The following is a 16,404-nucleotide window of genomic DNA, read 5'->3' as shown; positions in this document are numbered from 1 at the left end:
TCAGTAAGGTGAGTAGCCCAACTCAGCAGGATATTCTGAAAGACTGGAACAATACTGGACTCACAGAGCTCCTCTGTGGTGAGCAGAGAAGCCTTATCAACATCACTGCTGCCTATACCTGTTGTTGTGTATTTCTCTCTAACTTGTCCTAGGTCCTTCACATGACATAATTTTGTGGCAAGGTTACTCTTGCAGTGCGTGACAACATTGGATCATAGAATCATAGAATGGTTTGTGTTGAAAGTGACCTTAAAGGTCATCCAGTTCCAACACCTTATTCGTCCATCGTTCCTCCCTCCCCATCATGGTCAGGGACACCCTACACTAGACCAGGTTGCTCAAAGTCCCATCCAATCTGGCCTTGAAAGAATACTTTTCTCTGGCAACCTGTTCTAGCACCTCACTACCCTCCTAGTAAAGAATTTGTTCTAAATACCTAATCTAAATCTACCATCTTTTAGCTTAAAGACACTACTCCTTGGCCTATCACTGCACCCCCCAATAAAGAGACCCTCTCCAGATTTCTTGTAGGCCTCCTTTAAGTGCTGCAAGGCCACAATGAGTTCTCTCTGGAGCTTTCTCTTCTCCAGGCTGAACAACTCCAACTCTCTCAGCGTTTATGAAGATAGGAGAGGTGTTCCAGCCCTCTGATCACCCTCACAGCCTCAACTTAGTAATTATTTATGTTATTTGGCAATAAATTAACTTAAATTTCTCAAGTTGAATATGTTTTGCCTGTGACAATACTTGGTAAGTTATTTGTCTGTCTTTATTTTAATTCATTTTTTTCCCTCTTGTTTTGCCTGTTTTCTCTGGAGGGTGAGGGGGGTGGGGTGGGGAGCAAGGGAGCGAGCAGCTGTGCAAGCAGCCAGGGCCAACTCACCACATCAAAGAAGGCAACACCCTCTGAAAGCCTAGAAGCAGAATTCCAGTAAGATATCTGAAATATATATATGACATTTCAGACACCTCCATGTGCTAAGAACAGTGGTTTGAGCCATTCCAATAGAGACAGGCTTCCCTCACTCTGCCAAAGCAGCTCTCTTGGTGTCTCTGAGCTATTTAAATTCTTGTTTTTTTTACAAAGAACACTGCTATTGCTGCAAAATAAGATGCAAAATCCATCCCCTATTTCTTAAGTGTAGTATGTAACATGGGGCAGATGGATATAAAAAGCTGTAAGCACTGCCATTTGTTACTAAGCTTGGTAGAGACAATCCTGAATACGTGCAGGGCACAGGTCAGGGAAAAGAAGGATTTATTTTTTACATATCTGTTTTTCCCCATAAAACCACACTTGTGCAGGGTGTTTGCCTGGACCCAGATGGAATATGCATCAAGCTTCTCACAAGGCAACAGCTTTCTCAAATGTTATTTTTATAAACTGCTAGGCATGGTTCCTACTGTAATCATAATGTGAGTACTGATATTGTGTTATGAAAATAACAAAACACTGGTATGGAAATTTTCAAGGCTTGATATATCCCTTTTCAATCTTCAAGCACAGATAGGACTTCCTGATATGAACCAACTAATTTCATCCAGTTGCTCATTATGCTCCTGAAGAAACAAAAATAACAATATTAAGCCCAAACTTCTGTTCTGGCTGAGCTGTATTCAGGCCAAAAAAATAAAAATAAAATAAAATAAAATAAAATAAAATAAAATAAAATAAAATAAAATAAAATAAAATAAAATAAAATAAAATAAAATAAAATAAAATAAAATAAAATAAAATAAAATAAAATAAAATAAAATAAAATAAAAAAAATAAAAAGGAAAAAGAGGGATCCACTCTCTACACTTTCTATATACTTTTCCCAGACACTGGAGCAGACAGAGTACAACAGAGACTCATGGCATAGACTTATGCAAATTCAAAGGATGCATTCAGAGGTCAAATTGGGAATATTTTGCTCCTTTCCTCCTTCATTCCTTAAACTCTCTTCTGAGTCATGCCTATATTCTCCTCTTCCAGGGAGGAAGAATGGGTTAATAATGGTTGCTGTGTATCACTTCCCTTTACCTGAAAGGATTCTACCTTGCCAGTCCTGGCAACCCTTCGTTTTGATCATTGCTGAGTCAACACTTGTGTCTTATTCATCATTTCCATTCAGAGGAAAAACTTAAAAGGCAGTTATGATGAAGCAAAGAAAAGTGCCACATAACAGTAAAGATACATTTATTAGTATATGCCAAGTCTAATCAAGAAATGCCCTGAGACAAACAATTACTGTAGCTGGATCAATGAGAGATCTAGTTATCTATAGCATGATGTGGCCAAATGCAAAGACTTAGCAAGAAACTGAATATTGATGTCAGAATTATCTCTTCTCTGCAGGATGAAGACATTCAATATTTTCTTGCTAGCTCTGCTTGGACTTTGACTTTTTGCTGTGTCATGTTTTGGTATTATTCTCTTCCCCTCTAGTGGAACAAAACATCCAGATTCCTTCATACTGTTGAGTATTCAGAACATTGTCTCCATGCCACAACTCTCTCCCTGTCCCTCCCAGCTGCTACTGCTCCTGCTTAGAGTTCATATTCAAAGGTAAAAGGAGGACAGAGAGCACTGTTGAAAGGAAAGGGTTGGCACGGAGAGAAGAATGCATCAAATACTTTGTCCCATGGCTCAAAACATTTCCTATTGCCACAGGGACATATGCATATGCCAAAGGAATATATGGGCATGTAAATTACATTAGAGCAGTTAATATGATTGCCTGACAGTCCTGAAAGACAAAGACAGAATACATAAAGCAACGTCACACTACATTTGCCATCTTCATCCAGCCTGTATGTTCCTTGAAGAAGCATCTCAAGTGAGAAAGTAGCACAGCCCTCATGCCTTAGATGAGTTACTATGTAAAGGAACCCACACAAAATAAATCCTACCAATTGCTCTTCAAGAGCCATCACCACTCTCACATTCAGTCTTTGATACTTCCCCCAGGGTTACCCATTGGAATTTTGGAGGATATTCTGAAGAATACTAACTAGAATGCTCTTCTATGTATATGTCAGTGTGGGATCAACAATCACTGTATTATCAGTGATTTTGAGCTTGCATTTCTATCTTTCTTTTCCTTTACTCCCTATCCTGCAGGATCTTTTAAGATCTTGAGTCAGAAGAGGATTTTCCTTTAGACATAAGTCAGATTTTCAGAGATGTCAAAACCAGCATCAAAACCCTAGAACATAGGATTTGGCACTTTTGCACTGTGCTGTTAACACAGAGAAGTTTCCCCCAGCAATATGACCAAAACTTGAAGCAAACAACAAAGGGAGGATATTCACCAGTAGTGCTTAGGAAACACTATAACTTTCAAGTCATTGTTTGAAAAGTTCACGTTTATTTGGCATTAATCAGCAGCTTCTATTGCAGTATCTCATTTTTTTAAGCCTAACACAGGTTATTAAAGAAACCCCAGCTGCTCAGTATACTCTTAATCATTCTTTCAGCTCCTGTTTGTCTTGTGTTTCATGAAGGAGAATTGTTTGAGACTAATGGGGTTTATTTAAAGTGCTCTTCACTGGAATTAAAAGTTATGTGACTAATACTAATTTTAGCAGGAGGCAGGCATGTGTGATTTTACCCTTTAGAATAGTGGTTCCTAGGTATTTCAAACCATAAAGGATTATTTAACTCCCTTCCTAAAGAAGAAATCAGTGATTCAGGCTCTGTATGGAAATGCATCTCCTTGCTACTGCTTATCCTTAGGTCACTCTGAATACTGACCTGGTTTCAAACCAAATGAGAGCTGGCAAGCACGAGGTTTTGATACAGAGAAAGTAATTGTGCTAATCTTTTTTTTTCACTGAAAAACAAAAACAATACAAACAAACAAGTAAAAGAAGTATACAGAGGGAACAATAGGTGGCAGAAAGACAGAAATCATATTCTGGGGAAAATCTTTGATGTATGTGATAATTAGCCTGAGTACATAAAAATTATCAGTAGGGAAAAAAAAATCTGAAAACTTAACTTTGACAATACTCTACCATGTTTATGCTCTTCTTTAAGGATGATAAAACATCATCCATATGTTTGGAAACCTTTCTACTCAGGCACACTATCATCAATTGCTAAATAACTCTCTTATCTTGCACTTACATCAGTTTTCTAGCCATTAATTGCCAACCATACTTGTCTTTGGTTTATTAATGTATTCTCTGTAAACATTCAAAAATGTGCTAAAACACAAGGCTCCACAGAAAGGTAAAATAAAGAAAGGATCTTCAGTTCATTTAGGGCCAAAAAGATGATACGGGGCCTGGAGCATCTTCCCTGTGAAGAAAGGCTGAGAGACCTGGGTCCGTTCAGCCTGGAGAAGAGAAGACTGAGAGGGGACCTCCTCAATGTATATAAATATCTGAGGGGTGGGGGACAGAAGGATGTAGCCAACCTCTTCTCAGTGATTTGTGGGGATAGGACAAGGGGCAATGGCTGCAAGTTAGAGCACAGGAGGTTACGCACTGACATGCGAAAGAACTTCACGGTGAGGGTGACGGAGCATTGGAACAGGCTGTCTAGGGAGGTTGTGGAGTCTCTTTCTCTGGAGATATTCAAGGCCTGTCTGGATGCCTACCTGGGCAGCCTGCTCTGAGAAACCTGCTTTGGCAGGGGGGTTGGACCCGATGATCTTTCGAGGTCCCTTCCAACCCCTACAGTTTGTGATTCTGTGATTCATTTACTACAGTAGTTTCAGTCTATCCACAACCAGAAACCAATGTAATGAAAATTGCTTCCCAAATGAAAAATGTGTTATTACAATTTATTGTAATACAGACAAATACGCAACAGCAACAAATAAAAGCTTTGTATTAATCATGGATTCCTCATTTGTTTTTGTAGAAGATATTGTTTTAAGAGATGTAAAATATTAGGGGCATTGCAATTTGGTGACAAAAGCATGTCTTCAGTAAGAAGAAATGTTGAAAGTTTGAACCTCTAATCATTTTAAATAATAAAGAAAAATGAAAAAGATATGTGAAATGAAAAGATATTAAAAGGCCTTAAGTAAGCAGGCAAAGCAGTACAAGATCTCTGGAGTGCCCTGTATTCACTGATCTGTATCTCTAAAGATACATTGCTCTGTGTTTAGCACTTAGAGAAAGAAGTGTTACAGTAATACCAGTGATAACTACTTTGGGGAATAAACTTCAATGCATATTGGGTTTCAGTTTTGGTGCATTGAGCTGGGTTGAGTTTCCCAGATAACGTTATACTCTAGATTTAAGCTAGTTATAAAGCCTTATTTTAGAATAGTCTTTCCTCCATTTATACTATCACCTATTCAGAGAGACTGATTTGACTCAGAAATCAGAACATATAATATATCTTCCTGAGAGATAATAAGCATAATAATCAATAAATAACATGTTCTTCCTTCTTAAAGCTTCTGCCTCTCTCTCTAGAAGCCCAGATATGTCCTTTTAACTACCACCAGGTTCAGCATCTCCTGGGGCTCTCCTCAGAGGTAGATTTACTTCAAGACCTTCATGATCCTCTCTTTGAAGTTACCTCAGGCTGATGTATTTTTCTCAAGCCCTATAGGCCTAGCAGACCAAAAGGTAGTCAAATACGTTTAAAAGGCATTCCAGAGATGTCAAGATCTACACCTAACTGTTCAGTTTTATGTTAACCCTTAAACTGGATTAATTTTGCAAGAGGTTATTGACTTGCAGGATTAAATTAAGATGTGCTCCACGGTCAGCCCCAGTAAGCTTTAGGCTCTAAACTTGGCAAAGAAATGATCTGGATAAGAACAAACCAGCAAAAGGTTTGCTTCACTTATTTTATTTTCCCTGAAGCAGATTAGCTATAAGCATCACTAACTGAATTAAATACCCAATTCGAGGAGATAAAATATCAAAAGCTGGTACTCCAAATCTTGGATCCACAGATTTTGTCATGAATTTTTGTTTCCTAGCATACTTTATCAGCACTGTGCAGAAAAGATACATATAGCAGAGTGGGAAAGTGAACTAAAGAGTAAAAACAACATATTAAAGGTTATACCACAAGTCAATGACTGAACCTAAAATAGAATCCAGAGACAAATATAGCTCTGGCGAATGAAGAATCATTGAATGAAGAAGTCACAGTCTGCACCATTTCACCCATAGTATTATTGTTTGGCAATATCTTGTATTAAATGTACAGTCCTTGTATCAGGGACTACTAAAGCAGGTAATTTTCAAAAGCAAAATTAAAACTTCCTGCTATCTTTCCATACCCATAATTAAAGCACCAGTTAGAAACATAAAAGATGTGGCCTGCACGTTCTCAAGGGGAAAGGTATTTCAGAGACAGACATTGTAAATTTGCCACTCCTGCCTTTCATCCCCCAGTTCAACATTGTGAGAGTCAACAGTCACACTTCTGCCATTGCTGGGCATACTACAGTGAAGTGTCCAGATGGCCCTGGGTCTGGATTGCTTCACAAACTAATTAGAAGAACAACTCTTTTTAAGAAGAGCATTGAAGGAATCCAGGCAGGAAGGAGCATAAAGAGAAATACATTTGTCGAGTACAGAGAGACTAACAGTCTTCTGTATAACAAGTTACTGATGAACTAGAAGTGAATGTACCCAGAGTGTGTTCCAAACTAGAGCACTCATCTTGACAATGAAGTCCTGGATTTCAGAAGAGCTCATGCATTTTAACTGAAACAGTCGTCAGGCTATTTACTAAAAGAAGGCTTGAAACATGCCTCCTCAACATGTTCTATTGTTTTCTGCACAGTGAAACTCCTTTTCAAGAGAAAGGAGTGAAGAGTACATCCATAAAAGTGGTACACAATCCAGTGTGGTGGAAGATAGACTGTTTGAATTTTCATAGGCTGAAAAAGTCATTGTGCTGAATTCTCATTTCCCTGAGGACAGCATATAAGACATAAGTTGTTACAGACAAAAGATTCCAAAGAGCAACTTCTCTTCCTTAAAGTTTTTGTTACCAAGTTCATATGAAACGTTATTCTTGCCAGTGAAAGGGAATTAAAATGGAAGCCTACCATGCACTCCCTACATTGCTGGACTAAACACATGGTTTGAGGTAGTCGCTTTCAGAGCACCCGTCTGCTGAGGATGGCTGCAAAGTCAGTCTCAACATATGGCAAGATAAAAGAGCCAGAGCCTGTCCATCTTGTATATCAGCATCCAGCAAGGTCACCATATTATAGGAGTCCATAACAGGGACTCTTGCTTTAAAGTGGTGAAGAAACTAAAGTAGCCTCAGCCCTCATTTTATCCTATTACCTTGATGGTCACAGGACTATGCTGAGGAAGGGGTCTCTTATGAGGAAATGGTGCTTCCTTCCTACTCTCTGCCCATCCCAAGGTAAAAACTGCAGGGAAGAGCCTAACAGCAGTGCCAGGCTAGGAGGAGCAGAAAGATTAATAGAGCAGAAACAGATGGATAGTCAAAGTACACCTGGAATTATGAGGGAAACTTCCCTCTGTCATGTAGCAATTGGTTGTTTGCTTCTACTTCCCCATTCTTCTAGCAGTATCTTCACATCAGCTTTGCTGAATTCCTATCATCCCTAAACACTTCTTCAAACTCCTCAGCCTCACTTCTTTTTTAATTGCCACCTAGCTTCTTCCCTCTACAACTTTCCATCTCACAGCCAACCTGTCATTTGCTATCACATTTCCTCTGCCTATATATTTTCCTGTCCATTTAAAAACACCTTTTATAATTCACTGTTACCTCAGAGTCTTTGTACAGAGGCCCTGTTCTTGGCTGGCTTCTATGGTATCAAAGTAGTAATAACCAATAATAGAATGCAATTAGATCAACTGTATTTATTGTAATAATGATAAATTCTAACTAAATTATGAAAACATAGAGTCTGGTGGCTGATTTTTGAATTCAGACATTTTGGTTTGTGGGAAATGACCCAGGAAACTGTTAGATTTAACTCTGAACACCAGAATTTCTGCTTATACATCTTGTGCCATCCTGGAATAAGATTGCGTATGTGCACCACTAGGCTGACCTTCATGTCCCCTCCCGACAGTTCTGTCCACATACAGAATACCAGCAGATGGCAGATTGATCATTGCTCTGGCCGTTTCCCTTGTGGAAGTTCTTGAGTGTGATAAGAACAAAATAAAATAAAAAGTAGACTTTTTCCTTACAGAAAATAACAGTAAATAGCACTATATTAAAAACAAAAAGATAAAAAGATGTTAATATCCCTGGTGGGTTTTTAGCAGCTGTAGTAAAAACACACTGATGTTGGCTAGTAAGGAAATGAAATAAAACTTAAAATAAAAGAGATTATGTTGATTTCCAGTATAATATCATCAAATATCAGGAAGTAGAGATGAAACTTTTCCATCATTTTTCTATTAACTTAGTCTGCTCTGAAATGCAGGTGTCAGGTTTTAGGGACCGAGTCAGAGTGCAGGTCATTCAGCATAATGTATTCATAACTATGAACAGGCTTTTACTAGCGAACGTATCACCAAGTTTACAACACATGTAGCTATTAACTATGTGCCAAATTCAGTGACAACAATCACAAATCCAGAGTGATTTCCCCTTTTTCCTGGGGGAAGCTGTGATCTGGATTTGAATTTCTGGCTTTGAGAACAGTACCATCTGAAAGTTTGACATAGCTGCTGAAAAATGGTAAGAACTAACGCTGGTATGGGGCTTCAAGACACAGAGCACAGGGTGGTTGCTGCCTCACAGGGAGCACACAGGGGCTCTGGACTACAGCATTATGCTAGTGGAGAAGTTGAGGTGGTACTTCAAGGAAACCTCTTAGATTCATTGGACCAGCAAGCTTTACTGAGACCTCACTCACCAGTCTCACATTGATATTAGGTATAACACTACAGGTTTAATGTGAGTCAAGGGAAAGAACGGGAGGGAAGAGAGGAGAGTGAAACAAGCAAGGGTACAGATAATAGAGAAAATGGATGGGCAGAGAATCACAGAATCTCTAGGTTGGAAGAGACCTCAAGATCATCGAGTCCAACCTCTGACCTAACACTAACGAGTCCTCCACTAAACCATATCACTAAGCTCTACATCTAAACGTCTTTTAAAGACCTCCAGGGATGGTGACTCAACCACTTCCCTGGGCAGCCCGTTCCAATGCCTAACAACCCTTTCAGTAAAGTTTGAGACAAAGAAAAAAAGAATATTTGTAAATTTTCCTCCTCTGCACAGTTACTATCCTGTGCAAAGTTTCTTTCCCTAGACATGTTTTGCATTCATTCTCAGATGAGGAATTTGTAAAAAAAATAATCCTGTCACTGTCACAGTAACAAAAGAGATCACAGCAGCCAAAAATCTCTAAAAATAATTTGAACTTCTAAAGGAAAGAGTAGCTAGGATCTATCCAAAAAGGCAAACAAAGTTTTGGGTTTTGAAAAGATAGAGCTTTAGAAGTTGCTAAAAGGCAGCTTTCCACCAGCTCAGTAGGACTCCTCTTATTCCTGTCCTGCTTCCAGCCCATCTTCTAACTATTTTTTCCTATTGTTCTTTCAAGGTTAAGATAATGCCTATTGCTATCTTTCAAGAAAAAATAAAATATCATTTTCATAAGACTTACAGGTGTCTTAAATCAAGAGCACACCGTTTGTTAGGAGGTCAACAGACAAGCAGGTTCTCTAAGCTGAAAACTGGAAAGACAGGTGACAGAAGTATGACAATTCTTATCCAGTGAAACATGATTTGTTTATAGGGGAATTGCATTTCTGAATGAAGTAGTGTATTTTCTCGATATACAAGCTTCATTGGTGAAGCCTTGCCACTATCCATGTTCTGGCTGCTTGCTCACATCCCTGTATTCCAATCCATGCCCTGCAAGCTGCGTTGCCAGACCTACTCTCAGCATCATTGCAAAGCCACAGCAGTGAAAGGAGTGATCAAGTCTAAGAACTGCTCACGGTGGTTTCACCTCAGAAGCCAGAAAATCCTGGAGTGCTCTCAGAAGCATGATGTGCCCACACTCAAAGTCTGCATCTGTACCAAATTGCAAGATGAGGGAAGATCTGTCTGGTTATGCTCATCTCATCTACTTATATCTAGAATCTAAATACTCATTACAGGGCTTGAATAAAGACTATCTGAATAGCCTATATTTAACTCATGATAATGACAGGTGCTACATTCTGTAACTGTGCACTCTGCCTATGGAGTGCTTTCCTTTCTATCTTTAGATGCTTGCAGCCTCTGTGTGTACAGGTCAAGTCAAAGCAATGGAGCTTGTTCTGCTGTTTATTATAGAAACAGTCTCAGGTCATTCATAAGCAAGATAATAGTACTGCTTTTATGGTTTTATGCCACCTTGGATAGTATATTTCATTTCTGTAGTGTCTGGAAAGCTTTGCCAGCTGAAAACTACTACAAAAATTATCATGTTTTTAATACATTTTGAGTTTTTACTTTATTTTGTCAGATGAGAGAACTGATTCATCACTGAACCCAAACACTGAAAGACCAGTGCACATACAGTGAGTCTGGTGACCCTGTACATACCCATTTTTTGGAGAATCATATTTGAATGTATGTGAAAACAGATTAGTGGTTAGTTTCTGCCCCCGATTACCGAAAATAGGATGTATAGGAATAATCAGTAGCTGAGTAGGTAGGGCTTTAACTTGTGTCTCTGACCTGGTTGATTTAGATGTATGAAACAAGATAATTCCAATAGGAAAGACAGCATAAATTAGCCAGTATGTGATGTTTGGGATACCTCCTTGTAGCCCAGGCAGTGTCACTCTGCCAGTGCCTCCATTTCCCAAACAGGTACATGAAGTATTTTGCAATAAAATACTTCCAGCCCTGCCTAGTCACAGAGAAGAGGAAATTTGTTTTTCTGGTTATCTACACACTGAAATAGTGGCAACATTGTTTTGATCATCAACAAGATGAGCAGTGGCATGTATCCAGCTCCAGTGCTGAAATACTCTGTCAATACTGTGGAGGTAGTGTGTATTTGATAAAAGCAGACCTCTTCCCCCCTTTATGAAGTTCAAACCATTCTTAAAATTCACACAGAATATGTGGGCTGATCACTGCAATAGCTAAATGTGGCATTCTTAGCTTCTAATTTGTGCTGCTACTTAACGTAGGTTTGGAGGGCTCCAGACAGGTCACGTCAGATGCAGCAGACATGTGCCAGTACAACTCCTCTGAAATAAATCCTCCCTTTGTCTGTCTGTCTAGGCAGGGGCACGCTGTCCCTTCCACTGCGTGGGCTCCATGCTCACAGTTATACTATGGCATGGAGCAAGAGACCTGTTAAAGAAATGCATTGGGTAAAAAGGCTGCTGTGCTGACACAGAAACCTTCCACTCCTTCACAGCTGCCTGTGTATCTATACTGCCCCTATTTAGCTTTAAAAAATATCCTAACCACAGTGCAAGACCAAGTTTTACTTTAAATGCCATCCATCTCTACAGATGATGACAAAGTTGCAAGGATTTCAGAAACTCTTGGCTGCCCCAACATCAGCCGTGTAGCATCTGTGTGGGTGTGTGGGATAAACTGAGGTGACTGAAGACCGGCAGAAGCAACGTGTTGAGGCAATGCACATGGAAACTTGATAAAGTACCCAGGACACATGCAGTTCCTTCCCATTTCCTTCCACAAGGGCACAAGCAGGATTGTCCCAAATCACCCATGAGGGACCCACTAGAGAGGTGAGGAACCACTTTAAAGCAAGTTATATGGGTAGCTAGTGACTTCCAACTTAGAGACTCAGCTATAGGGCCTGTGGGTGCAGACACTAGCGCTGTTTTTCATTTCTCTGAATTGCTTTTTGAACTGAGATGATTAGAACTGAGTGTGATGCTCATGGTGCAAGTGCACCATGGATTTGTGTAGTGGCAGAACGGTCTTTTCCATTTGGTTCTGAATCCCTTTGCTGACATTCGTCCCCTTTTTAACTGCAGGTAAATTTTGCAGTGTTATCTTCAAAGGGACATCCATAGTAATCCCAGGTCCCTTCTGGAGTAGTGAAATGAGATGCCATCCCTGTCTGAATATATTAGGATTTCTTTCCTCAAACTGAAGAAATATACATTATTTTGTATTGCCAACACTGGATTTCATTTATCGTCTTATCATCCTTTTGCAGCTTTCATTTTAGCTATTTTGAAATATCTAGAGATGTAATTTGCACACACTGTCACCTGCATATTCATCCTCTTGTCTGAATCACTTCAGACCACTTCTGTCAAAACAATAAGATTCCAACAAGGACTCCAGCTGAATCACTCCAATAATGCTAACATCTACTCCTAATCTCCATTTCTCCTTCAGAGACTTACTGATGTATGAGACCTCCTCTCTTACCTCATCACAGCTTGATTTTCTTATAGGTTTTGATGAGAAAACTTCTCAAAAGCTTTCAGAAATTTAATACATTAAATCACTAGATAGTTATTGATACACAATCAGTGACCCTTCAGCTAACTCCAAAAGATTTATGAGGCACACCACCCAACATTTTCTTAGCTCTAATGTCTCCTTGGCCTACATTTGTTTCTCTTAGTCTCAGATTCTAACTATTCTGCTAATTTTATGTCCTCTCTTTAAAGGTTGTTGAAGGTTGCTTTACACCCACAAATATCTTGAACTTGAGTTCCACAGAGACAAAGTAAGAAACAAGATTTGCACGTTGAACCAATGAGACACAAAAGTTACGCATAGATCTAAATTTTGTTCACTGCCCAGGATTAAATCAAGAACTGTTACTCCACTTCTGGATTCTCCGATTAGATTCAAACATATTTGGTGTCTGACAATGTAAGCACAATGTAATAATTTACATTAATACTAAATTTATAATGGTTATAATTTACATTAGCTAACAATATATATACATTGTGTATAACATATTAATGCTAATACATAATGACAGGTGTTATGTCATTATGTAATCATATAAAGTTAAACCACTGATAATAATACTAGCTATTAAGATGCACGCAAACTGTAGACTACATCAAGACTATTTCAAATAGCTGAACCCTATTACCAGGAATATTGAAGGAAATGATATGTAACCCTGTACATCAAATCACTAAAGAACTGAGTGAATATATCTTAGCTAAACAAGGGGACCACAGATCCCCAAATTGCTTTGGAAGCTGACAGACTACCAAGGAAGAAAAGGAATAGTTTGAATGGTTATATAAAGCAAGCAACTGCATTAACTCAAGAAAAGGAAGGAATACTTCAAGTACCAAAAGAACTCATACTATGTGCCAAAGGACTATATTCTGTATGAAATATTAATATTGGCATTCATTTGTGAATCTTAAAATGCTTCAAACAGAGCACGTATTATTTTTCTTTGTAAACCACCATGCTGATAGTTTAATATTTTCTTTTTCTTTTTTTTTTTTTTTGTCCAAATCATCAAGAAAGGCAATAGTACAGCTGAGAATTAATAAAAGATTTTCCGACTCTCAGTTCATATCATAACTAAGAGGCCTGTAGTCTGCTTCTTGCGCAGAAGCAGGCTGCCAGCTTCAAAGATTCCTTTGAGGTGAAATAGGTATAATAAAAAGCTAGTTTATACCAAAATTAGTGATCTTGGATTCTTCTGTTTTCACAGGCCCAGCCTGAGCCACCTTTCAATAACCTTATTTTCAGATCGTGAAAATGTAGGCAGGCCATTTTCAAGTGTTCTCCAGTCAGGCATGTGAAAGCTTACTCACCCCTAATCACCAGTCACCTTTTCCACATGTAGTCTGAGAGACACTCCTTATGGCTAGCCTGGGACACTTCACAGTAACTTAATCAAAAGGGAAATTGCTCATACTCCAGTTTAATTCTCGATTATTTCCTTTAAAAAAACAGTTACAAGTCATTTGCCCTCATCTGTGGGAATGTTTTAAAAATAGGTGCCTATTAAACTAACCAGTTTGTACAGCTTTTCATCCACTCCATCCCTGGAAAGACTTACCTCCAGTTACGCCGCCTCCAAGGGAACCATCACACAGGTCACTTCTAGAAGTTCTGCTTCAAAGAGAGAATCCCTGAAGTGAACCATCGGCAAATTAGCAAAGTAGCATTTGCCAGGTCTGCAGCAGTGCTTGTGAAAGAATTCCTTATGGTGATACAGACCCAAAAATAGATGGTACCAGCTTCACAAAGGGAAATTACATGAGCTCCTCAACTCTAGAAAATCAATATAGAAGTCTAGTGCAGGACATTCCCATTGTACAAAGGCTGGGTAAACACCTTGAAGATAATGCCAGACATTGGTATTATGCCAGTTCTTGCAGTTGTAGATATACACCAATGCATCTGTCCCCCTGCAGTGGAAGTAACTCACTACTCAACCACCTCTCTTCCCAAGTTCATATTTACTCCAGGTGACCCTGCTTTCCAAGTCTTTTATGCTTTAGTAATACAGTCAGAACCTGCTCTGCATCCCTATTCCTCCAGAAGTTGTACTACCTTCTTATTTTCAGTGAAGAAATGTACCTGTCAAAAGTAACCTGTGGTGTTTGTTTTTAAGGCTGTTCTAAACCAGTCCTTGTAAGGAAACTAGCTTAGTAGATACCTTCCTCAGAGATAGCCTACAATCAATGAAAAATGTTGGGTCCTCAAAAAGGAAATTCAGAGCCTAATCTATAACCCCTGCATCACCACCTAGACAAGTCTATTTCTCTCCACTGGCTACAAAGGCTCTTAAGCATCATCTCAGTTTGGTATGTAAATACTTCAGGGTGCCTAACATGTAAAAAGGACTGCGGATAACAGCATCAGAATTAAAAGCACGTTATGCAATGCAAGCAAAAAAAAATGACAGAGCTTACTCTGAACACTTTTTCCACCCTTGCAATACCCTTCCCGAAGATGGTTCCAAGTTGGTCTCCAATCCCAGCCAGCAAGAAGCCAAACAGTGGAATTCCAAAGATGGCATACAAGATGCAGAAAATCTTGCCTCCAACTGTGCTTGGGGCAATGTTTCCATACCCTGTAGAGAAAAACAATTACCAGAAACTCAGAACTTATACACACCTTTTTAGAAAAACTAATGCAGAGATGCCTTTGTTCCAAATCTAATTCCTATTTACCGGTTTCCCATGGCATGATGTCACTTCCCAGACAAGCTACCCACTGAGATTTCATTCTTTGTTTGTAGCCTCAGTTACCCGTATTTTCTATAGATTCAGATCCTACCTAAAGTTGTTTTTTGATTAATTAATCTAGTTTGACTTATCGTGGCACAAAAATCACTCAGTGCTGGCCTGGTGCCTGCACTCTGCTGCTCCTCTGGGGCTCTGCCAATTATGTCCTGACAAGAATGTGATTTACCTGACAACACTCATTTTCAGTGGTTAGTTCATAATTTCCTCACCCATTCTCACCCTGATTAGTGTAAAGCAAACGTGCTTGTACTGCCTCTTAAAGCCACAGGAAAGCATTTGTCAGAAAGACTGTGCAACATATAGGAAGGCAGGAGAATGCACTTAAGAACAGGAATACGGGGAATACATAGTATAGTCCTGTTTAACTTCAGGCCAGAGATGGTTTGATCTGAAGGTGATCCAGAGACAACATGATTGTAATAACCAGCTCTGTAACACTGACACTGGATACATCCCTCTATCATGGGATGGAGAAAAGGCTACACTGACACCTTCCCTCCACCCACAGTGCCTTTCATGGCTGCACCTGTGATCCCAGATTTCATCTAAAAGCCCAAGAAAATACAGGCACCACCAGCCAGTGGACTGAGGTTGACCAAGTAGTCTGCTGAGTGTCTGCACAAGAAGAACTCTAACAGGGCTCTGGTGGATAAAATAAAATCATTTTCATGCCCAGACACAATATGTAGACTTTATGCAGCCTATAAAAATCTCATTCATTGAGAACTTAAAGCAAATATGGGCAAAAATCCAAGCTCTTTTCAATAAGTTATTTAAATAGCAGATGTCAATGAATATGCCTACATAAACTATGCCTACACAGTGGCATTTATTTTAATAAGTAATTTTAAAGCTTGTCACTTGGGTCTATTGAGTAAACAAATATTTAGGGAAGGTTTCTTAAACATTTGATTCAGAAACGTTTCCTTTATCTCCACCCCCTGGTTTTATGATACCATTAAAAATACGTGGTAATGTAGCTTAGCATATCGAGGAACACACAAAGGAGTACAGTCTGTATGATCATTCTTTCACCCTCATTCTGACAACAAAGTAAAGGCACAAGACTCCACTGTTTGGGCTGATCACCACAGCAAGTCTTGCAACAGCAACAGGACATTTTGTTGTATTAGCTGTGTAAAGAACTTGAAGAATTCAGTCAGATTCTCACAATTTAATGGAGGGTTATGTCAGATAATTTGTCCATACTGTCACCAGTGTGTGCATCACAGTCAAAATACAGAAAAGCACTTTATCCTATATTTAAAT

At 39.1% G+C, this 16,404-nt stretch overlaps 1 protein-coding gene across 1 annotated transcript in view; it reads right to left on the bottom strand.

Annotated features, from left to right (window-relative positions):
• The window catches only part of KCNK10 (potassium two pore domain channel subfamily K member 10), a 66,123-nt gene that overhangs the window by 13,296 nt on the left and 36,423 nt on the right, over positions 1 to 16,404 (bottom strand). The window contains exon 5 of the mRNA XM_032188642.1: positions 14,800 to 14,960. Within this exon, the coding sequence (XP_032044533.1) occupies positions 14,800 to 14,960 (161 nt within the window). The remainder of the gene's footprint in view (positions 1 to 14,799; positions 14,961 to 16,404) is intronic.

This window comes from Aythya fuligula, chromosome 5 (assembly GCF_009819795.1).
Source record: "Aythya fuligula isolate bAytFul2 chromosome 5, bAytFul2.pri, whole genome shotgun sequence".
Taxonomy (NCBI): Eukaryota; Metazoa; Chordata; class Aves; order Anseriformes; family Anatidae; genus Aythya; species Aythya fuligula.
Note: the sequence above shows the minus strand (reverse complement) of the source record. Positions and strands in the feature narration are given on the sequence as shown.